The following is a 25,350-nucleotide window of genomic DNA, read 5'->3' as shown; positions in this document are numbered from 1 at the left end:
ACTGAACAAAGAAATTAGCAATAGAGGAACCTAATCCAGCCTTGTTAGTACATTTGATAAAGTAAACAGAATGTAGTCAATTAAAATTCTTGGTGGAACTGTGTGTGTGTACATTTAAGAATATAAGAGAGAGAGAGAGTAGGCTACAGAAAGATGTCTTCTAGATACGAAATGGTCATTGCACTCAAGGACTCACTACAGCTATGGTTATCTGCATAAGACCAGCACAAGACTGGGCTCATCATTTCATCACAGAGAGTATCCCAAGGCAGCCCCTGCCCCGGGACTCTTGGCAGTTAACATTTGTTGGGGAAGGGGGTATTATGTTATTTTTTTCAGTGGTGTAACCACTGATATATTGCCTGTCCTCCAGTAAATAACCTCCCACCTATACTCAGGCAAGAAACTAATTAAACTCAGTGGATCATACATAAAAAGAAGACACTAAAGTAGAGGGTGGGGATCTGTTGTGAAGGATCCAAGTGGGAGAGAGAGGGTGATGAGAGCAGGGAGTGGGGGATGAAAATGACTAAAATTCATTCTATAAATGTATGAAACTTTTAAACAAAAAAATGTAAAAGAAACCACATAAAATGTCTAATATCTATGTTGCCATAGTTGTCTGAATCCTGGCATAATGGGAATTACAATACCTGTTTGTCTAAACTGTCTCTGAGCCTTTTGGAGACTGTGACACTATTGAACCCATTTCCAAGAAAAAGTGGGTTGCTGGGATGCCACTATGGTCATGTTATACATTGTTATGGTTATAAAATGTGGAAGCCAGTTTCATGCCTTTTAAATATCATTGTTGACATTTCAACCAGGCTAGATTCAAAGAAAGGAAAATAAGGGTCTGATAGATGGTAAGAGTACGCTCACGGACTGTGCACACAACCAGAAGTACACCAGAAAACCTCTTTGTCCCCAGATTCCTCGTTGGGTGAACTGAGTTTTATGTTAAATATACATGATTCCTTTGAAGTAGATTTGAAATGGATTGTGAATTCTTAATATGTTTTATTTATAAGTGGGATATCCTTAGGACAAACACAAACACATTACTTAATAACATGTGAGTACTCATTCTGTCTCCCATTCCTCGTGGGAAGCTTTGTTGTCTCCTTTATCCTGTGGGCACCATGCTTCTCTCTCCTCTAAACTGACCCTCCTCCTCCTTTGTTGCTATCTTCTCTATGGGGCACACCACTATCCATGAGGCTCGTACAGTTCTGTCACTGCCACAGGGTGCCATCTCCAGTGTTCTGGGGTCCCCTCCACCAATACCTAAGCTTGATTGAGAAGACTCTGCCTCTGAGTCACTCCCTCCACCTCCACCTCCTCCTGCTGGAACTTGCTCACAGCTTTGGCTGCTGGAATCATCTTCAGGTCTCTCTGTTGCGATGGTTCTCTGAATGTTTTGATACCTGTGTGTGCATTAGAAAATGGAAAGACAGGAATTAACTTTTGTTTGTTTGCTTGTTGGAGTCTAATGCTCTGAATCAGGTACTTGGAGAGCTCTATAAAAATAAATTGTTTTGAAGTCATAATAAAAATGTCTGAAATTTTCATAAGATAGCCAAAAGAAGCAGTAAGAGTAGCTGGGCATGGTGGCGCACGTCTTTAATCCTAGCACTTGGGAGGCAGAGGCAGGCGGATCTCTGTGAGTTCAAAGCCAGCCTCTTCTACATAGTGAGTTCCAGGACAGCTGCAGCTACAGGGAGACCCTGTCTCAAACACACACACACACACACACACACACACACACACACACCACCAGATTTTTTGACCAGGTAGCTAGAAGCCTCTGGCCTCCACATAGACACAAACATATGCACAGGCATATATACCACACACACACACACACACACACACACACACACACACACCACCAGATTTTTTGACCAGGTAGCTAGAAAACTCTATTCCAAAGGACTTAAAGACATGGGAGGATAGTGGGATGGGAAGGGGAGCTGTTGGTTGGAGTTAAAAATGTTGGTTTGAAAGTCTGTAAGCTCATGCCAGTTGTGATATCTAAGGATGTATTGCTTATATAGGTCTTGTGTTCAAAAAAGGGATGGGGAATGGCATGGAACTGGGCGGGGGAAGAGTCCAGACAACAGTAAATTAGCACATCTCCAAGTGCAATCCAAGATCGAACAAGGAGTGCATCCAGAGCTGCATGGACAGATTCTACTGCAGAAGGCTCCTGAAGGGGAGACTTCCCTGTTCTTTCCCTGACATTAAAAGCAGAGTTTTCCACCGTGGTCTCTAACCTGCTTGCAAGAGTGATTGTCAAAATTACACAAACTGAAACAAAATTGAAATCTGTGCTTCTACAAAGCTCTTCAGATATTGTTCTGTATGTCTATGTTGGGAATCACTAGCGTTAAGGATCTCTCTTTTTTTGGATTTATTTATTTTTATTTTATATATATGAGTGTTATGCCTGCATATATGTAAGTGTACCCATGTCATGCAGTGTCCATGGAGGGCAGAAGAGGGTGACTGAGCCCCTGCAACTGGAGTTACAGATGGTTGTTAGCTGCCATGTGGGTGCTGGGAATTGAACCTGGGTCCTCTGCAAGAGTAGCCAGTGCTCTTAACTGCTGAGCCATCTCCCCAGCCCCCCTAAAGAATCTCTTTGGGTTTTATTTTATCTAGAGACATGCCATCACTCACTTCTGACACCTGTCAGAAGACACTTTTACTTGTAGCAGTGACTGTGAAGCATTTCCTGAGAGGGTCTCACATAACAGTGTCTGGAGGGGAGTGGAATGTGCACAGTGATCCTGAGGGAAACATTTATTGCCTTTCTGTGACAGGGAGGTTGTGAGAGGGTATAAGTTCACCCTCAGTGATCTCCTCGCTAGAACTTGGGGAACACACAGGGCAGGAGGGCAGAGTGATCAGTGAGAAACTGCCTGAGCTTCCAACCTTAAGTGGGTGCTGAGGCTTGCCAAAGACTGCAGAAGCTGCTATTGGTACAATACCCTAGTCCCTTATGGCAGATCATAGCTCAAGAATCTTTTAAGACCCACATGCTCTTCCACTGTCTTTTTATGATATAGAATCAAAATTTCTTCCTCTTGGGGGGATGAATATAGTATAAGTCATAGTTTTGTGATGGGACCCAGTAGCTGTGAGGGAGCTCAGACTGAAGAAATCACAAAGAAAGTCTCTTCTTTTCTGTTTCACCAGGAATTATTTGTTAATGGCTCTTCTACTTGTTTTGTTTTTGCAGCAAAAGATTATGGTGTATGGGGCTGGAGAGATGGCTCAGCGGTTAAGAATACTGGTTGTTCTTACAGAAGACCCAGGTTCTAATCCCAGCACCCACATGGCAGCTAACAACTGTCTGTAACTCCAGTTCCAGGGGTCTGACAGCCTCTTCTGTCCTCCAAGGGCATTGCATGACATGGATGCACTTACCTACATGCAGGCTATACACGCATACACATAAAATAAAAAAAAGAAAAAAGAAAAAAAAGATTATGGTGTATAAAAGGCTCATGAGCATTGATAAGAAAGTCAGCTGAAATATGTAATTTGTCATTGACCACACATACATGTAAATAAATATACAAACAAAAAAATCAAAACCTTCCATAACCATGCTAAACCTGCTAATCATAATCAACCAACCAACCAAACAAAGCCCTTGAACAGAACATTCACGTGGGAGTTAAAGAATTCTTAAAATATTATGGCAAAAAGTTGATCCTGTAAGAAGCAAAGTATAAGCAATTCCAAAATTCCAGAAACATCTGAATCAGCAAAAACAGACCAAAAGATGAGATGGGAGTAAAGCTATTGTTGGTAGAGTGAAACTTACAGTCACACTGCTAAAAAAATCAGGCCTTGATTCCAAATAGCAAAGCCCTGCTTATTTCCCTCTACCTGCTGCTTGGGGAACAGAACCCAAGGGAACACTCTAAGACAGTCTTCATATTTCAAGTAGGAGCTAGGCAGGGAGGAGATGCTCCTGGAGCAGGAACAAGCGGTGGAGCCATTAAGACCTGGAAGAATATGTGTCTGTGAGTGGCTGAGTTTGAGCATGGCTACTATAGACACTCCGCATTTCCCAGGGTGTGTGTCTTGTTGCTTCAGTCTTAATACTAATCCAGTGGGAAGTCAGGAAAACTCCTCCCCACAGCACTAACAAGGATTTCCATTTTTTCCCCACAGCACTAACAAGGATTTCCATTTTTTTTAATGAGGCATCAATTTTTGTAAATTTCTCAGGCTAACTGCAAGTTATCAGAAAATGCCCCCCTGTGTGTGATTACACAGGAGGCACATACCTAGTGTACTTTTTGTGACTGCTTAATGCCGAATCACAGAAAACTTTAAATATTTGAAAATAACGAAGACTTATTTAAAAGCATGGATACTTACTTGAATTTCTGTAAGTAGGTTTTATCACAGGAAATCAGCATTTTCTAAAAATCACAAAATTCTATTTTTCTTTATCTGCTCATCAATCTCAAGAGAAGTTCGCTGGCTGCCTATCCCAGTATAATTGGCACCACAGGAGGGCTCAGGTTTGGTTCTAGATGAATTTGGATTCATTTTTATTTATTTATTTGTTTTTATTTTATGTGTATGAGTATTATGCCTGCAGGTGTGTAAGTGCACCTTGTTGTGCAATGCCCATGGAGGACAGAAGAGAGCATCAGATTCCCTGAAACTGGAGTTATGGATGGTTGTTAGTCACCATGTGGGTGCTGGGATTTGAACCCAGGTCTTCTGCAAGAACAGCCAGTGCTCTTAACCACTGAGCCATCTCTCCAGCCCCTGATTTGGACTCATTTTTATATTTTTTTCTTAGAGACTTCTTTATTTTTACTTCATGTGCATGTATGTTTTGCCTACATATATGTATATGCACCATGTGCATACAGTGCCTACAGAGGCCAGGAGAGGGTTTTGGATCCCCTGGAACTGGAGTTACAGACAGTAGTGAGCTGCCATGTGGGTGCTGGGAATGGAACCCAGCTCCTCTGTAAGAGCACCAAGTGTTCTTAACCACTGAGCAATCTCTCTAGCTCCCTAATTTTAATCTTATACATCCTAAACACCATGAATTTACATGAAATTTTATGCCAGAAGTCTAGATATTTCCTTTTTTAAATTTACTGTTTTGTGGATTTGATTTATGATTTGCTCATGACTTTGTGTCCAAGTGGCACCCATTAGAGGTGTGCCTGGACACTTTAGTTCTGCTCCTCTCTCTGGCAAGACAGCTGTAGAGGCTAGTTCCTGCCCATGGACTTGCAACAGAGAAATGCTATCCTGTAGACTTTTGGTGCACTCATGTCTAATGAAACTAGGTTGTCGTAACTTCTTTCTTGCAATATGCTTTGTTTCTGTGGGAATGATTGTAGAGAAATAGGCTGTAAAGGAAAATCCTTTATGGTTTTCATGAATGACACAAATATTCAGCCACTGATGGAAAAATGGAAGGCAAATGGCTTCTAAATACTCAAGAAATAAAAGCATGCTCTACTGACTTTTCCCTAGCGCACACTCCTCTATAACCAGAAGTTCAACTTTCAATTGATTGTGCATGTGTGACTCTGTGTGTGTGTGTGTGTGTGTGTGTGTATGTGTGCACATGTGGGTGTACATATGTGCATGTGGAAGCTAGAGGCTAACATCTGAGAGTGTTCCTCAATTGCGTGCTACGTTTTTTTTTTTTTTTTTTTTTTGGTCTTTTTTGAGACAGGCCCTGTAGCCCCAGCTGGCCTGGAACTTTCTATGTAGACCAGGCTGGCTTTGAATTCACAGAGATCCACCTCTGCTTCCTGAGTGCTGGGACTAAAGGTGTGTGCCACCATGCCTGGCTTCTACCTTATTTTTGGGACAGGGTCTCTCACTGAACCTGGAGCTCACTGATTCATCTAGACTAGCTGCCCAACAAACCCCAGGGAACTTCCTGATTCTGCCTCCTTTGATCTGGGATTACATGAGCATGCTAAGAATCTGGACTCTGGTCCTGATGTTTATACTGTAAGTACATTACTGATTGAGGCATCTCCTCAGCTACCTATTTTTATTTTATTTATTTTATTTATTTTTTAAAATTTTATGTGTATGTGTGTATTGCCTGCATGTAGGTAAGTGCACCCGTGTCATGCAATGCCCATGGAAGACAGAAGAAGCTGTCAGATCCCCTGGAACTGGAGTTTCAGACAGCTGTTAGCTGCCATGTGGGTGCTGGGATTCGAACCCAGGTCTTCTGCAAGAACAGTCAGTGTTCTTAACTGCTGAGCCATCTCTCCAGACCCCCTATATTTTACTCTATTAAATAAATAATAAAGAAATATTTTTACCTACGAAGTAAATTTTAAGGATTTCTTATTTTTATGTATGTATGTGTGTATGCACATGCATGTATGTATCTATGTCTGTGTGAGTGTATGCAACATGTGACACATGTGTGGGTGCCTGAGGAGATCCTCTAGATTTGGAGTTATACAGTTTTGACACTGATTTGGGTGCTGGGGACTGAATTATGGTCCTCTGGAAGATTAGGAAGCTCCCTTAACTGCAGAGCCTTTTCTCCAGGCCCCTGTTGTTTTTATCTTTCAACTGCCCTACACAGTAGGCTTCTTTATGACAGTCTCATACACACCTAGTTGTTTGACCCTTTCCCTGAGTCCTTACCACTCCTTACTTTCCGTGTCTTCCTGCCCCACGTTCACTTAAAACCTTCCACTCCAACGATACCCCTTTTTCTTGCACATCACATGTTCTGTGTTTTCAACAGGACAAAACATCTGCTTTTTAATGGCAGATGCAATTAAATTTCAAAGGTCTTTGCTATTAATAGGTATCCCCAACTCAATTCTTGTTTTCTTTTCAGTCCCTCTCAACTTTTTCTTTAACTTGGTACTTGAAACATAAGACAGGATGCAGATGCAGTTACAACTGAAGGACAACTAAAGCTTGCTTCCTGGCAACAAAAACTGCCCTGCAGATGCAGACAGAGAGAGCTCTGTCTTTAAAGAATAAGAGGGTGGAGATGATGCCAGCTTGAAGCATAAAGCAGGAGTGACACACCATCCCAAATAGCAGAATAGCATCCTTATAAGTTCAGTAGTGAGGGTCTAGTTTTAATCAAAAGGATTCTGGAAGAATCTTTCTCATTGGGTCTTGATTCAAGCTGGCCTTGATCTTGAGCTCCTCCTGCCTCAGCCTCCCAAGTAACTGGGATTATACAAGTGAGCCACCATAAGCTGTTTCAAAAACATATTTTTAGGTATTTCTTTTTATAGGATGAAGACTTTTGAACTTGTGGAGAATTACTGTTTATAGCTATACAGTGATTCATGGGATGTGGCAGAAATCTGCAGTGACTTATGAGGCAGTAGGTTTCTCTCGTAAGGATATTTTGTATTATTATAGAAACATCTTTATAATGTTAATTATTTTGAGCTCTGTGTCTTTGAAAAATGTGCTTGCATGTATAATTTTTTGAGGGTTCATGGAGATTCTAGCATTTGTGGTGAGTACCCTGGCGGATGGGGCCATAATTAAGAATTCCTGCTTACCAGCCTGGGCCAGTAAGAAAATCAGAGGAATCCCTATCTTTAAATGATGCCCAAGCTTAACTCACTTCCTGTCACTGACTGCTAAACCTAGCCTTCTAATTACTTACTGGGAACAGGTTTCTTAAGATAATTAATTTTGTTCAACCTCCTCATACTGAGCAGAAAAGCACAAGAGGAATGAGCGCCTTGGCTATACTTCTTTTGCTGAGGCTTGGGGGGGGGCACTCCACACTGATCACCAACCGCCTGTTAAGCTGTTCCATCTGCTGGATAGACCCGGATCTTCGCATTCCATCTGGGGTAGCTGCTGCAGTTGGTCGCTGCCAGGTGGTTGTGCGGTTTATATGGTCCACATAAAAGACCCTCCCGTGGCTGTCAATTCGAGCTTCCCAGTCTAGTGTTTAATAAAAAGACAAAAAGAAAAAATCAAGCACAGACTCCTGATCCATGTGGACAGATTCCACTCTCAGGTCTTCTGAAGATAGAACTTACCATGATTCATTGTTGAGGGCTGGACACCCCCTTCTGTGGCCCCCTAGCACCTGCCATGACTTCTGGGTGGGGACATGGAATCAGCGTCCTAGAAAGGAGCTTAACACACTCAGACTCTCTACTGTGCTGTTGTAATTGCGCTTTCTTGACTGTGACATAGGGTGAAATTCTAATAATTTCTAAAGAAAATCTGTTTATTTCTTTAAAAATCTTTCTGGTTATTTAAGAGATGGTTGCAGTAGATTAGTGCTGTGATGCTGAAGAACCCTTTCTTCACTAAATCTAAAGATGGTGACTAGGTAGGTTCTATGACAATGGACCTCACATTTAAACCAGTTTCAACTTTAGTCTTGAAACATTGTACCTGCGACTTTAGACAACTTCTTTCTAGTACTGAGCAAGCTTAAGTGATTGCCATTCCTTTTGAGAGGTCAAATGGGAGAATTTGATACCTAGAGTTTCAGAATATCCTTTTGATCAAATGAAAATTCACAGTATATATTAAACCTACCTGTGGCTAGCTGCTGAAACCAAACCCAATATAAATCCTGACAAACATCAATCTTTCAAGTAACCTTTGTTGCAATCTAACTATCACAAACAGTAGAGGGAGCCCAAGCAGAAGCATAGGTGATGCAACACATGCAGGTCTGAGGTGAGATGAAATGAATGAAAAAAGTCCTTTGAAACAGAAAGTTCTGGAAGTAATGATGTGCATATGTGATCTAGCCATGTAACATCAAGTTCTGATGCACAGTTATAGGCAAAAACTTCCACAGTCCACATATAAAAATGTGGTGGAAATGGCAGCAATAGATGTTATGTTGAAAATGCTAAAGAAATACTAAGTCTTCTAAAGAAAATAGCAAAAGGCAGAAACCTATTCAGTCTTTTCTTGATTTAATAATTTTTATATTATGTGTATGAGTGTATTGCCTGCATGTATGAAAGTGTACTCATGTCATGAAATGCCCATGGAGGTCAGAAGAGGGCGTTGGATCTCCTGGAACTGGGTCTATGCACAGCTGTTAGCTGCCATGTGGGTGCTGAGATTCAAACGCAGGACTTCAGCAAGAGCAGCCAGTGCTCTTGACCTCCGAGCCATTTCACCAGCCCTTTTAGTCTTTTAAGTGAGAAAAGCCACAGCTTTTGGAGTAGGTCAAATATTAAAAGTTATCTTGAGAACTCATGATTCAGGTAATGACATAGCAACTCTCAATTTTTAAATGGAAAATAAATTTGGCATATTTATGGTTTTAAATGTACATGCGTATTTATTTGGAAGTGCATGTCTGCTCCAGAGGATTGCTTATGCCCAATGAAAATCCAAATATCAGAACATTCTGAAGTGAATGTATATAGTAAACTGAAGGAAAAATGTAGTTGAATTATAGAAATATCTTTTAAGTTTTCCCTAAAATAGACATTTAGATAGTCTAGCTATCAACTATTAGAAAAATAAATAGCATATTGATAAAACTATGTATCTGTAATTGTGTTACTTCATAAGTAATCTTTATTCAAATATTTAAAAATTTCAGTCATTCTCAAACTAACCTTAGAAAAGTTACTATTTTTCTTGAACCCAACATGATTGTCAAAGAATAAGGGTTAATGTTCAATAGCACTGTGATATTTAATTCAACAAGCAAGTCTCTCTCAGCACTTGCTATAAACTATAAACTATAAACTGTTCCAGGTCCTAGGGGCATAGAGTGGAATAACACAGATCCCTGCCCCACAGTAAAGCAAGGACTTCTCCACAGAAAAGCAATAGCCCTACAAATTGCCCAAGGAAAACAATGAGAATGGAACAGCAATAATGATACTTTCTTAGACCAAGTTTCAATATGCCCAAATCACTTATGGAGAAGATAGCAATCCAGACAGATAAGTTTTTTTTATTAATACATTAAATATCTGAAATGCATGGTGTTGATTTTATATTCTTATAGTTATTAAATAATAGCTAAGTGTTAAACAGAGATTATGAATACGTTTTCTGGGTTGCTTTGTAAAGAATTTATTTCACATGTCTTACAAAGAAAAACTTCTAAATGGATCTTTAGGCTTCAGCATGATCAGGATTAAGTTCTGTGATGCCGTGGATTTGTTTAGACACCTGAAAAAAGTATCTTTCCCATCATAGAAGCAGGTGACACTAGAGTACTGAAGTGATGGAAGGAATTACTGAATTATAGGCTTTCTATGAAGTTAATCAAGAACTTAAATGTGTATTATACTTATTGTTAGATTGTACATTTAGATATTTTAACAAATGTGCTATCCTGTTTATAGACTTTATCCTTGAACTTTACAGATGTACCTCCAATTGCCTTCTTGGTATCACTACCCAATGACATCTCAACTATAACATGATTGAAACAACCTTAATTCCCATCTTTCTCTCACTTTCATACCCAATATGTCATCAAACCTGTGTTTCAAAATACATGCTCTGATATGACCACTCCTTAACAACCCCACTGCTGCCACCTGATCATGGTCACTGCAGTAATCTAATGTTGTATTTCATAGATGCCTATCCTTCCTCCTCAGTTCATTTCCTGGAGAGCAACTAGGGAAAACCCTTTAAAACTCAAATATGATGATACCACTTCTCTGCTCCAAGCCCAGTAGTGTGCCCCTTTATTCATAGTAAAAGCCAAACTCCTTAAGTGGTGTACAAGGCCCCACATGATTGGGTCTCTACTCTCTCCCTTGATCTCATCACCTACTGCCCTTCTCTCTTCTCAATGGCTTCAGATGCCCTGGTGTCCTGTTCTTCAGACCCTTCAGAGTGCCTCCTCTTACAGCTGGGCCGCTGCTATGCCTTCTCCCTTTGCCTGCAGAGCTTTATTTCTAGCATTTGTGGGAGTAGGTCTCTTTCTAATTTCATCTAGTGCTGCTTTCTCAGGGAAGCCTGCTCTAAAATTTCAAACAAGTGGCCATACTCGAAGACCCTTTATATTGAGATACTTTTGTTTTTCAATGGCTCATACCACCAGTTAATATGGTATATTAGTCTCTTTATGATTCTATATTTACTATAATTTGCCTTTATTATTATATCTCTTTATTATAATTTACCTCCCAGATTAGCATATAGATGCTCCATGAGGGCTGGGATCTTGTCTATTTTGCTTACCTAAAACAGCACCAACCACAGAGTAAGTATTCAGCAAATATGTGATGAATGAATGGCTGCCAGTAATGAGGTCACTCAGGTTTTATTTGACATTGTTTAAGAAAATTCAGTCAGGGGCTGGAGAGATGGCTCAGTGGTTAAAAGCACTAACTGCTCTTGCAGAGGACCCGGGTTCGATTCCCATCCGACACCCTTTTCTGACCTCCATGAGCATTACACAACACGGGTGCACTTATATACATGCAGGCAATACACTCATACATATAAAGTAAAAATAATAAATAAAATATTAAAAGAAAAGAAAATTCAGTTAAAAGGATTCGTTGGAAACTTTTCTAATACTTTTCACTGCTATATGGACTGACAGTTGAAACCTATTTGGAGTCTATTTTTAATTGTTGAAAGTGGTTTACACTGAATAGTTATTTTAAAGTGGATTTATATTAAATTCTTTATAATGTCTGCATATATAATGAGCTCTATTACTATATGGATTAAGGATTGGGCTACATGTACACATAGGTTATTTCTTGTGAGAAAATGGCTTTTTATTAGAATGAAAATATTATATATGTTTAAAAATAAATAATAAGTAGGAGATACAAAAATGTTAAATTTTTACTCTTTTATTTGAGTCATGTCAACAAATCAACATATAGATGAAAATGAAAGACATAAAGCATCAAAAATTAAAGAAGATAATATTTGGCTTGATCTCTGAGAACTACACATGATGATCCTTTAAGATAGTGCATATTTTAAAGATGTTTATCACTTCCTTACTGATAAATTGAATAGGGAAAAAAGTAGTGTTCATATAGAACACATCATGTTACCAAGAACAGAGGAATTCATAAATAAGCATGTGTCCTTTTGAAAACTATAACTGCTTAATGTAAGCTAAGGCAAAATAATGGAAAGAAATATTGGTTCTTTGAATTGTGGAAGGATGTTATAATAATCTATTCAATCTTAAAGGTTACCTTTGTGTGAAAAAAATTCCAAATAAAAACAGAGAGATTCTGGAATCCATGAACATATTTTGTTGTAAATGAATTTATAACATCTAGGGTGTCAGTTCCTTCTTAAAGACATATTAAATGGAGTTGTATAGGTTAAAGCTGAATATAGAGACTACCTAGTCCAAACTCAGCATTTAGCAGATGAGGACATTAAAGCTTTCATTGTTTTTCACAAATCAGAAAGCTGGGTATATGAGAAATTAATCTCCTAAACTCAAACGACTATCTAGAGAGTAATTAGTTATACAGTACAGCTATGACATAGAATTCTATCCTTAAGATGATAGTTTTCCTAGAAATGCCTAAGAACTATAGCGGAAATTTAGAGTTTTTACCTATAGATGCAAGTTATGGCTAGCAAAGTACAATTTCTTGGCACTCTGTGAGTTGAAGTTCTTGTACTCTGTGAAGATGCTTGTGAATAACAAGTAAACTGGAGAAAAACAGAATTCTCCTATTTCAATTTGCAAATTTAAAAATAATAAATTTGGGGCTGAAAGGTCAGAAACAGTTTGCAAGGACTCGTCAAGTCTTATAAAGAAATTTTCTCTATTCTTTTTTCCCCTCCCCCCTCAAAAACGGAAAATATTTGGTTGTTATCTCCTCAAGAAAATATATTGAAGCAACTTGTAGAGAAAACTCCAGTTTTTAATAGTAAGTATCATATTTGGCAAAAGTGTTAAGTTATAGAGTTGGGAAGGAGTTTGGATGCTTGTATATGAATCCATACTGACCTGTTTACACTTGATGGGAAGAGTTAAGTCATAGATTTTAAAAACTAAAGCTTACTTGGTGGAAGAGGCTCATCGATTGTTGGGTAGTGATGATGTTCAGGCCTCAAGGAAGGAAGCTGGCTTACTGGCTGGGAATTATGGAGTATAGGGCATTCACCTATGAACAAGACAGTCAAGACGTTCATATTCATTGCTATGGCAATGTCATAAAAAAAGCATGACTGTAAAACAAATCACTGTAAGAAACAACAAATAAAATGGACAATCTAGTTTGGTATCAGTTCATGAGAACCATGCCATTTTTGTCGTGAGAAATTATTAAAGAAAAGGGAGGGAAGGAAGAAAAGGAGGAAGAGGAAGAGAAAGAGGAGGAAGACAAAGTAGAAGAAAAAGAAGAGGAAGAGGAAGAAGAAGAGAAAGAGAAGGTGAAGGAGAAGAGAAGAGGAAGAAAGAGGAGGCGAAGGAAAAATCCACATATTTTATCACTCTTGATTTATCACATATAGACCAATATGTATGTGCAACCACTTCAATTTTCTTGGTTGGAAGGGGACATCACAAAGGAGCACCAGGGGCCTTGTTTTAGTCCAGTAAAGGAGACAGGCTTATTTGAAAAGTGAAATATTTATAAGGACTCATGAAAGCTTGGTTGGTTCATGCAAAATTACACCTTATCATATGGATACGATGGTTGTATCATGGGTTTAAACAGAAGGCTGCCAAGAGTCTGCTTTTCAGATTTTTTGAGGAGGACTGGAACTCCTGGTACCTCTCCAAGACGGGGCAAGGAACCCTTGGGCCAAGAAAGTAAATTCCTATAACGGAGAAATTAGAAGATAAGGTGTGGAGGCCAAGGTGCTAAAGGAAGTCATCACTATTCCAGATTATTTGGAGGAGGACTCAGACTGGCCAAAGTGATTTGGAAAGAGCAATGAACACTAGACAAAGGAAGTAGGTAAAAGAAGGAAGACTGAAACAAGAAAGTTTGAAACAGAGAAATTTGGATAGAAAGAAGGAAAGAACAAATACGGAGAAATTTTTAGAAATAAACATTATATCCATAGAATGCGTAGCTCAGGTTTTACAGACAGTGCTTATACTGTGTTCCTGCTTCATGAGGTACATAGGTGTGTAGAGTTACCATGTGAGCAAGAGCACTAGCTGATTAATCTCAATTTCTTGAGACTTTCAAGTGCCCAGAACACAGATAGCTTCTATCCAAATCCAGATTGTTTTCATCCTGCTTCATGCCATAGTCACACTCTACTAGTCAGAGGGCAAAATCATCTTGTCTTTCCTTTGCCCTCTATGACTAAAGCAGAGAGCCTGTGGTTCTATCACCCACTGGTTCAAAATGGAGAGAAACTAAAAAGTAATCATCAAGATCTTTGTGGGATCTTAAATAGTGAACATTTCCCAGAATGTCCATGCATGGAAATATGATTATTTATTTTCATCAGAGTTCCATAGACACAGTAAAAAATAAATTAGTAGGAAAGAAGTTAGGTGGGCTAAGTTTAGTAGTTTAGTAGTTTAATTCCTAGAGACAACTGGCAACCCAAAATAAAGATGTACTCAGATCAAAACCGTCCTTTTAAATATTTAAAACATAGCATTATTCCTTGTGAAAACTCCATAGTATATTACTAAAATCCTCTCATCCTTTGAAGACTCTGATATAAATCAAGGAACATATCACTCATTGTAGACAAGTGGCTATTTTAAACACAGATTTTATGGATATCATACATATATTTGTTTTTATATATGTTCAGTGTTAGAATTTAGAAAAGGAAACAATTATGCAGATGTTATGTCATTAACTGTCATATTTTAATTTTTGTTTCTTAAAAAAACTTACCTCATTACACTTAATGCAACTAAACAGGGTAATTATTCCTGCAAACGTGTGGAAATATGATATTGTTGCTCGGTGGAGGGACACCCCATCTGCTTGTGAACTCCAGGAAAATGCGATGATATGACTGACACATGTCAGCTGATTGGATGGATGAAGCACATTTAAGAAGCAAGCAGCTCTGTTCTGTACGAGGGCCCAGCTCCACATTTTTAACTTTGCTTCAAATGAAGTGTTTAGATCTGCGAGAACATCCAATTGTATTTCTCGACTAAAAATAAGTGAGGTCCTTTAAAAGTCTATTCTGATTATAAATAACATGGCCAAATTGTAGAAAGAGATCGACTATCTAGAATACTATTTGTTGTTGTTGTTGTTGTTGTTGTTTTTCCCTAGAATACTCTTTGAAGCAAAGTAATTGGCATCTAACAGCTTGAAAATTTCCTTGCCTAACGTGGAACAGGAAGGATAAATTCAAAGGGCTCTTTTGGATGATTTCTCTCATGCAGCTTAAAAAGTTACCTTCCCACTTCTCTGACTAAAGAACTCTCACTAGCGAGTAGAGTGCTTTAATGTGTGAGCTCGCTGAATTCCTCCAACAACTCTTTGAGGCCCACGCTACAGCTCTACCGATCTGGCACACCAAGAAGCTGAGAAACAGACCAGTTGGGTATTTTAGTGAGAAAGTGGCATGATTGACTTGCCTCCAAGGTATGAACTCACAACCACATTATCTTGCTCCTTCCATTCATCTGCAGAAGGGTTTTTAAAAGCAAATTTAAATTGAGCTTTAAATAAAAGCTTTATACAAGGACAAGAACCTAGAATTAGATAAGGAATACAAGTTTTGGTAGGTATCAGTTTGGGTTTGTGTGAAATGAACAGTTTTCTAAAACACAGTATTTCTTTTTAGTTTTTTGTGAGTTCCCTATTGGTTATGTACATTCTAAATTTACCTTGCTAATCTCATGCAGTTTCTGTAGTGACATATTTGTAAGGGGTAAAAATGTTTCTTATAGTAATGGAGGGCCCCACACATGTATGTATCATGTGCATGACCCTTTGAGCACATGCTCTGGTGAAGCCAGACAGTCAGTGAGGGACAGTGCACAATGCAGTTAGCTCATGGTTTCTCTTCTGAGGTGGGAAGTTTGGCTGTGGAGAAGCTGTGTGCCGTGTGTGCACAGCCCACGTGAGCTCAACAGTCCCTCTCAGGAATCCTCATGGTTCCCCTTGTAACCACAGTGAAATACATAAGTGGTTCCTTACTCTTCCTTTATGTATAGTTTGCAAAAGTCAGGAATTTAGATATTTCTTCAGAAGATGCTCTGCAAAGACTTCTACTACTGCCCTGACATTTCCCTGCTGGAAAGGCATGAACCATGTCTTTCATTCAAAATAAAATATTCTTTGATATAAATTTATTTAGAAAAATTTCAATTAATCAGTTAATCATGTGGGTGCCAAAGTAATACCAGACAGGTGAAAATGGTGAGCTAACAATGGATATGACACTTTAAATGTTTTTAAAAGCCTTTTGGTGAGAACAGTTACGTGACTTTTACCTCTTGACCCACAAAGGCTAATGTATTTATTATCTGGTCTTTCCAGAAAAAGCATACTGACCTCTGGTTTGAAACAACCCTGCCAGTTCCTCTGTGTGCCCTGTATGTGAGGGTCCCCATCTCTTGTAATTGTCTCCCATCATGCTGAAGGATAGACTACCTTCCATGAGATAGCTGATGTTCATTCATCTTCCTGGGCTCAGGACAAAGCAGGTACTTAAACAAGCCTCATTCAAGAAAGGGATTCTCAATCGCTCAGTGGTGCTCTCAGGAGTGTGCATGGCTTTACCTACTTCCCTGCGTTTCTTTTGGTTTACCAACTTCCTTGTGCTTCTCTTTGTGTGCCAATTTCCCTTCATTCCCTCTTTCTTTGAAATGTAGAATTTGGCACCACTAGATACTTGGCTAACTTTTTCTTGTAGTTACTAGACATTTTCTCAAGTGCTGAGGATTCAAACACAAAAAAGGCATTTTTCTGACCCTTCATGAACTCACAATCTAGACAGAAGTGCAGAAGCTAATTTAAACAGCAGAATACAAAATAGCAGTCTAGTTTTGCCTTTTTTTTTTTACAATTGAATCATTTCATATTGTTATGTAAATTCACATTTCTCCTGTCAGTCACTTGACTAGATGGTTGCTCCAATCCTGAATAAGGAAATATAAATTACTAATGTATGACCTCACAAGCTCAATTAAGAAGAAGTAATATCTTTGGTTAAAACACACAATGCATTTTAACACTAAGGGTGGCAGTGTTTGGATTAGAATCTCATTTAAAACAGGAAATTATACATTCATGTTGTAACTGTCCTAGCAGGAATAAAGATGTTCTAGAGAGACACTTACTTGTACCCCTTCCTTTAGGCTATCAGACTACTGAGCCAATGGGACCCCAAGAAGTGGGACCTTCCCCAAGAATCTCAAGTGAGAAGGAAAAGGCTAAGGCTGGGTGTGATCCAAAGGGGGAACCAGTTTCTGGGAGAGATTTCACCTGACCGATTGTCAGACCACCTTGCAAGGGAGACATAGAGAAACCCAGACAGTACTGATGGGTGGACTAACCTTTAACCTAGACTACTTAGCTCTGGACAGCTCTTGTCCTCTATTTAAATCCAAACCTCATGTTAAGACCCCCATATGGACCTGGGAAGGTGGGGGGGGGGTCATTGGACTTCTTTGCTCTTCTTCCCAGTGTAGCCACACTAAATAAATCTCCTTTTTTGCTATTAACTGTGTCTTTAATTGGTGGAGTCAGCTTGTTAGGGCTGCAAGGGCCCAGGCTTGGGCCCCAATGACTGTAGTAATAATGTTATTATTCCTTTCCACTAGCCAAAATAACCATCACGACCAACACAACAAAATCAACTATTATAACAAGAACTGGGGAGACAGAAAAAAAAAGATAATGTGGGCCACCCATACACATGGGACCAGTTAAATTTTAAAACAAGTAAAATCCATGCTTTCAGCTAATATCCACATTTATCACTAACCTTCAGTGTGTTTGAGGAAGTCAGTAGATTGACACATTATTACCCAATGCTGATGATGAACTATATCATTTGATTGCTTATACTATTTGATGTTAGTTTTAGCATTGGGGTTTCTGTTGATAGAAAGCTAATATACCAACCCATTCTCGTAATTATTAAACACAGAAGCGCACATACAAATACACACTCACATCCAACTAGTATTTCTTGGTGGGAATCAGGGACATGGTGTGCCAAGAATTCATAGACATCTATACTCACATCCACCTAGATGCCCGCATACATACATGTCCAAGACAGACGTACATTGCCCAGGCAACCCCATTTGGGACTGGTCTCTCCACCAACCACATGGTGAGACTTCTGTGTTATTATCACTGGTGGTTCTATTCTCACTGCTCCAGGTTTGTGGTCTAACCTTCTCTCCTATTGCTCGGACCTGCCATGGGGGACTCCAGACCTTCCGTGGTTCCGGCCATATTCCCGCCAGGAGCAGCCAGTTCATCCTGCCAAGGTCCAGTCCCATTCGTGGACTCGGGATCTAGTTCCGGACTCTGCACGGAGTCAGGTACCGACTCGAACGCACTGTTCTCTTCCTCTTCGTCATCTTGCGAAGAGAAGACTGTGCTTTCAGAGATCTTAGCGCTGTCCACAGAGGAGAAGCGCGTGTGGCTGGCAAAGCGGTTGTTGCTGCTGTAGCAAGAGGGGCTGTAGCAGGAAGGGCTTTGGCACGAGCTACTGTAACAGGACGTGCTGTAACAGGAGGGGCTGCAGCAGGACCCGTCGCAGCCCTCACAACTGTGGTCGGCTCCCTGCCGGGGGCTGGAGTCGCTCTCACTCCCAGTGCTGGGGTGCATGTCGCCATCCTGGCCAGCGCCATTTCCGTTGGCCAAGAAGTGGCCATCAGGGCTTCCAGAGGGTGCCAGGCGTAGAGTAGCCCCCTCGTTCTCCCCGTCCTCTTCCATGGGCTGCATGTCGGCAGCTAGAGTGTCCACCTCGCTGAGCCCATCTTTTTCGGAAGACTCCTTGAGGGTGGATTCCTCCTCCATGCCATCCTCCTCCTCTGTAGTGCTCCCTCTCTGAGCTGAGGGCATGCTGTGCAGCAGGGTGTGGATGCGGATGTAGTGTGTCCTCGGGGTCTCAGGGTCCCCACAGGCAGACGCGATCACGGTCTCCAGCTCAGAAACAGGCAGGGAGCATGGCCTGCTTTTTCTTTTCACTGAAGCCCTCAGCTGCAGACCATCCTCTCCTTGCTCCAGGGTGGACAAATCCTCTTCCTCCTCGTTCATGTCCTGGCCTTTCTCCTCCTGCATCTCTTCGTCCTCCTCTCTGGCCCCGTTTTCTGATACTGCCTCCTCCACTTTGCCGGCTGGAGGCGCACTGTCTTCCAGCAACAGCAACGGTGGTGCCTCCTCATCCAGGTCAAGTCCCTCGGCCAATTCTTCTGCACTCAGAGTGGGCTGGGTGTCATGTTGCCCTGGTTCCTGAAACTCTCCAGCTTCTTCAGGTCCCTCAGAAAACATGCCACCATCTCCTGCCTCCCTGGTGTCCGCTGCTTCCTCAACTGGCCTGGCATACTCTAGGCTTTGGTTTCCTGAGCTGTCCACTCCATCCCCCTCACTTGGTGGCTCTGGCTTCAAGCTCTTGCAGGGCTTTGGAGCATCACTGGGAGGCTCCCCACCACTCCTTTCTACCACATTGTTCATGGCACTATCCTGAATTTCTGCTGACTCAAGCTCAGTACTCTGGGAAATCTCCTCGTCATCTGTAGGCAAGAAGAAAAATATGTTAATCTTCAGAAGTGAGCACTGTGGAGTTCGAGTTCTGTGTAGGCACGTGTTAAATATTGCTAAGGAGTTCTAATTTAGGATATTGGGTGTAAAGAGTTGATGAGGGCTTTTTACTGACTACAGCTCAGCTGAAAATTTCCGTAAGAATGAGTACTCTCTATGCTAATGACACTTTGCAGTTGTGGATGTATTTGAAGTTCTTTTTCAAGGGAATGCTTTTGCTTTTTAAATTCTTTTTTTTTTTTTCTTTTTTTAGTTAAAGTGCCTCAAACCTAGCTTTACTCCACCTCTGGGCTCAGCAATGCTTGCTACATGAAATGACTTCTAGAGGTGGGAAAGGTCGCAGTGTTTATAATTCCTCAATAATCTTATGAAGTTAGTAGAACTTGCTCAGAATATTTCCCATGGATACATTCTGCAAGGTGACAAAATGGGTCAGTCAGGTTCTTAGGCTAATACAAAGAGGAAAAGGGTTGGGTCACGAACACATGTAATTATTGTCTTTTGGACTGTATTACGGTAGAAAAAGTTCTCCATACCACATAGTCATTCAAGAAGCAGCAACCACTGTTTAACTTTACCTTACTTGGCTACTCTGCTGGCATGGTATTAGATTGGTACCTCACTTCAAATACTCTAGTGCAATTTACTGTTTGAAGGAAAACAGTCTCTCCACTAAAACACAAAGCTGTCTTTATGATACATTGAAGGGCCAGTCTTATTCTCAGAATGGAGCAAAAGCCTGAATTTGATAGGATAAAACTGTCAAGATATTTTCTTAAAACCTAGTTGTATATTGAGTATAGAAAACTTTAGTAGAGCTTAATGATTGGATAGCAGTAAACTCTAGACTCTAAGTGCTCGGAGTCTTCCTTAGTTTAAGCAACTCATACACTTGGCTAAAGAGGACTTCACAATTCTCAGCATGATTTACATTTAGTGTAAGTGCTGTGGGAGAGGAGAGGAGCAAAAGTAGAATTCTGGGGCATCTCATTGTTATTATTATTTGGAAATATGGTTTGGCATGGAAAACTGAACACTGGATGACTCTGAAATTTTCCGTTCATAATTTTCATTTTCCCTGTAATATTGTAAAAAACTATTGTATAATTGTAGTTCTCCATCAATGTGGCACTCTTCAGTTATTGGCCAGTCTATATCTAGTTACTAAGTACAAAGAGATGCCATTCATTCATTCATTCATTCATTCATATACGAAATGATAAACATAATCTTAAGAACCTCCTATGTGACTGTTGGCAGTAGAATAATAAGACACAATTCAGTATCCATAAAGACCACATTGTCAACCTTAATGTCTTATCTTCGGGTTGACAAAGTGAAGGGGAACCTCTTACTCAAGAGGATGCAATCCTGACTTCTAAAACAAATCGTTGACTTCTGGGACACAAATGGAGAAGACAGAGAACCACAAAGCCTTTGACATGCCTGGAAAGAACGATGATTATTAATGTTTTAGAGAAAGGAACCACACTAAGGACACTAACCTCAGACAAGATATAAAGATCATGCTGGAAATACCTGCATGGATGGAGGATGTGATCTCAAATCGGAATTGCAGCTGTCCACTCACATGATCAGTTGGAAGCCTGCGGCCAAGAGTGTAGCTGACCACCCTATCCCTAGAAGAAAATAAGCACCATCACGGATTTGGTCAATATCTTTCCTACTAAATAGAAACCATGTATGACTTCCAGCAGGTGGGGCGGGCAAACGCAGAGAAGGCATGGTAACCTACCGTCATTTATTCAGCTGTGACATTCAAATTAAAATATGAATCATTGGCTAGTAGGACTTAAACATTTCTTAGAAAAAACTGCTGAGTTAATAGTTTTCCTTGATAAAGCATTGCTTGGTGTTTACTGTCAGAAGTCCATTAATTAAAGCATTATATATAGAAAAAATAGGACGAGCCACAAAATTCTGTCTGTTTAGAAAAGGAGGATCCTGGTCAATATTATGTAGCAGTATACTATGATAATAAGAATACATTCTGAATCCAAAACTGAATTGACATCAAAAGAGAGCTAAAAATGCTCAGATGGTGACATGGAAATTAATTGTTTTGCACACACTTTCTAAATTTGACCACTCAGAGAGCAAATAGTTTCTGAGCCCCTGCCAGGTAAATCTGCTGTAGTTGAAATTTATTTCATATAGGCTGAGGTCTCTATGTACCACACAGTCCCCACATTTGATAGCTTACATCTAGCTGGGGCATAAGGAAAGACCAGTAAATAATGGTCTAAGCAGTCAGTGACACTTCCAAAGTGAAGATGAGATGGTCTAGTTTAGAGGCCCAGAAGAAAGTGAAGGCTAATATACTACAGCTTAAAGAATGGAGGGAGGATTGGAAAGTGTGTGTGTGTGTGTGTGTGTGTGTGTGTGTGTGTGTGTGTGTGCCTATGGAGGAAAGGTGCAACTATCTGATGAAAAAATTAGCAGGTAGAGAGTTCCCAAAACAATGAGTTCAGGAAACTTTATGGGGGAGCCCATTTGCTGAGGATAGAGGGAAATTCTAGTGTGAGGAAGATTTGGTTTTGCTCTAGGTTTACTCTGGGGTTCTACAATGGCTCAAGCCAAATGATTACTGCTTCATGACTATCACCCCAATAATTTTCTCCTACTTACATGAGCCATATCTAGAATGGGTAGACCTACTTTATCTATGGGTGATGAAAGCTGCAGGTCTTGAAAGAGGAGGAAGAGCAGAAGCAGGAGGACAAGGAAGAGGAGGAGTTGGAGAACTTCCACAGCCAACAGGGGCAGTGAGTTATTCTATCAGAAGTGGTGGGGAGGGGTACAATGAGGCTTGCTGTTGTAGCTTCCTAAAGAGGGGATAAGCTTATAGTTATCTACACTGCACCTGTTCCGGTTTCAAGAACACTAGGAAAACCAAATTTGCCTTGTTCAGGCTAGCGGAGACCCTTTTCTATAGCAGTTGCTTGTTTTTGAAACCTGCTTATGTATTAATCCACAGTAGGAGTCTGGGAGTGCAGGACAATGACAAGAATAAAAGCACTCACAAGAAAGCAGATGGGTCCTCTCAGTGGCTGGAATGAGCCAGAGAGTTCAATTCAATAAGTAGCAACTGAATGTCTAGTATATGCTCGGCAGGAATGTATCAGGCGCCCTCCTCTATCCACCTGCCTACCACCTGGCACAGTGTCAGCAGTATGGAGTAGGAGAGAAATGAACAGGCTGGCCTATGACAAACTAGAGAACCAGTCCCAGGACCCCTGTAAGGAGCCTTCTATGGAGAAGCTGTCCTTGGTCTTTGGAGAGAGGCAAGTATGTGTTTTACCTTAACTTATCCCTTCCAAGTCTCACTTCTTCCTATAGAGAAATAATAACACCTATGTTATAGAAGTGTTACAAAAACTAACTGAAATAATGGTCACAAGAAATACCTTTCTCTTTTGAGTTCCTAGCATGTGACAGTGATGGCGTTAGACCATTTATGAACATGTTCTCTGTTTGCTCTTCATTAACATGAAAGGAAACTGAAAACATTGTCAGATACTTTGCTGTATCTCTATAAATGTCAGCTTCCTTTCATTAACATGAAAGGAAACTGAAAACATTGACAGATACTGTGCTGTATCTCTATAAATGTCAGCTTCCTTTGGTTTGAGTGTCAATAGCATATATATATATACACAGACACAGAGCTACATACATGATGTAAGGTAACAGTTGGAGCCTCAAGGAACATCAAATTAAAATACATGAAAATTATAAGTGTAAGTTCTCTCTTATGCAAAAGAAAAATTGTACAAAGATCCCTTTGATAGCCCTCTATGGGTTATATCATATTAAAGATACGCTATATCCAGAGATCCCTGCTAGTATTTCCAAATATAATTGCTATCACCTAAGGGAACATATATTATATACAGAGTTTATATAGTTATAGTTCATTTTAATGAGAACCATGAGTGAATATGAAGGTAAAATATTTGAAGCACAAAGCATATTCTCATGTACAACTGACTTTTGTAAGCAACATAGCTGCTGTCATTCTGTAGGAAGGCATGCTTTCAAATTCTCGTCTATTTTACCTAGCATTTTCTGTAAATAGGAGCATATTCTGAGATACCTAGGATTTCATCTTCTTATAGAAAGGTTGTACGTGATTAAACTGTACATATAGGACAGGCAAATAGTGAAATAACCATCCTCATAGTAAAAACAAGCTTTAATTTTCTAGTTACATAGAAAAATGTCTCAATGTGGTTTCTTTCAACACTATCTTAGGATTTCCTACACTGCAGCATATGTAGTATACAAATTATACACAAATAAGAAGGGAAGGATTTAATTGAATACCATGGCTCAGGAAATATTAATAGGAAAATCCAAGGAACTGGAACACTATCTTAGTTTTCTTTCCGTACGATTTTATTATTGAGGCTTACAAGCCTCCTTGGAGCATGGCTTATTGGCTGAACCCTAGTAATGCTGACATCCCAGTCCCAGTTTACCCTATGGCGTGTCTTTCCAGCAGCCTCTGAACAGGCATTGACAGCTTTCCCAAGAAACGCTTGATGATGGGACGGCTCTTGGCAAACTTGTCTTTCACTTCAATTTCCAGCACATCAGTTGGCAAGGACACGAAGCTGAATTGCTGCAATGAGAAACAATGTCATATTAACTAGCTGAGAGGTGTTAGGGCCTGACAACTTCCAGTCCCACTACCTTGAGGACATCATTGTGAGTAACCCCAGATGCAATGTTTAGATCAAAGCCTTAGCAATGCCATGAGAACTGCTTATTGAGCAAATGAGGGGTGATAATAATATTCTCCCTTAGATATTTAAAAAAAATTATTTTATTTATTATTGTATAACTGAATTAATTAAACTGTAAACCTAAAAATTTACAGCCAATTTTGAAAGAGATGCATCTTAGCTCTGGAAATTGTTATTGAATATGTCAATGCTGTTGTAATGAAATGCTTCTTCTAATTATGTGGTTATTAAGTAAATAATTAAAAATTATTTCATTTAATTTTATTTTATGTGTATGAGTGCATTGCCTGCATTTATGTAAGTGTACCCCTGTTGTGCAGTGCCCATGGTGATCAGAGGAGGGCATTGGATCCCCTGGAACTGGAGTTATGGACAGTTGTTAGCTGCCATGTGGGTGCTGGGAATTGAACCCGGGTCCTCCACAAGAGCAGCCAGGGCTCTTAACTGCTGGGCCATCTCTCCAGCCCTATCCCTTAGATATTAAAAATAAAATACCCCTTCTAAGGCTCTGGGAACCTTGTGGAAGGGGTTTGGGAAGTGTGTAGGAGCTGAGGAACAGGGTGAAGAGCTGCGAAATGCCATCCTCTAGACACTATACAACCACTGAAATCATTACCTCACAACAGCCTGCACTGGTCCTGTCAAGTCTGACCCTGTCAACAGTCATGGAAAGGGGCCCTACCCTTTACTGTCAAACTATTGGCTATTGATAGATTCTGGGAAAGCAGGAATCACTGTCTTCAGTTGTGGACCCACTACTGAGCCCACCAGGCACCAACAGATAGCTCTAAACCATGGTCACATAGATGACCCTTGTTAAGTCAATCCAGTGAGTCATAAAAACAAATAAATAGACATGAAAGTGAGCAAGATCTGTGGAGGAAAAGAGAGGCTAGACAGGGGTGGCAAGCAGATGG

General features: G+C 40.1%; 1 protein-coding gene across 7 annotated transcripts in view; it reads right to left on the bottom strand.

Moving 5' to 3' along the window:
* The window catches only part of Hecw1 (HECT, C2 and WW domain containing E3 ubiquitin protein ligase 1), a 492,247-nt gene that overhangs the window by 115,987 nt on the left and 350,910 nt on the right, over positions 1-25,350 (bottom strand). For 3 of the 7 annotated variants that reach the window (XM_008836284.1, XM_008836281.3, XM_008836282.3), the window contains exons 8-13: positions 24,167-24,309; positions 21,204-21,304; positions 18,290-19,636; positions 13,008-13,109; positions 7,800-7,950; positions 1,288-1,427 (exon numbers count right to left, since the gene is read on the bottom strand). In XM_008836284.1, coding sequence (XP_008834506.1) covers positions 1,288-1,427; positions 7,800-7,950; positions 13,008-13,109; positions 18,290-19,636; positions 21,204-21,304; positions 24,167-24,309 — 1,984 coding nt within the window. The remainder of the gene's footprint in view (positions 1-1,287; positions 1,428-7,799; positions 7,951-13,007; positions 13,110-18,289; positions 19,637-21,203; positions 21,305-24,166; positions 24,310-25,350) is intronic. The other 4 variants (XM_008836287.1, XM_008836285.2, XM_008836283.2 and 1 more) reach the window with 3 other exon arrangements.

Source organism: Nannospalax galili, unplaced genomic scaffold (genome assembly GCF_000622305.1).
Source record: "Nannospalax galili isolate Female #2095 unplaced genomic scaffold, S.galili_v1.0 scaffold54, whole genome shotgun sequence".
NCBI lineage: Eukaryota > Metazoa > Chordata > Mammalia > Rodentia > Spalacidae > Nannospalax > Nannospalax galili.
The sequence above is the reverse complement of the archived record's forward strand: the minus strand, read 5'-3'. Positions and strand labels throughout refer to the sequence as shown.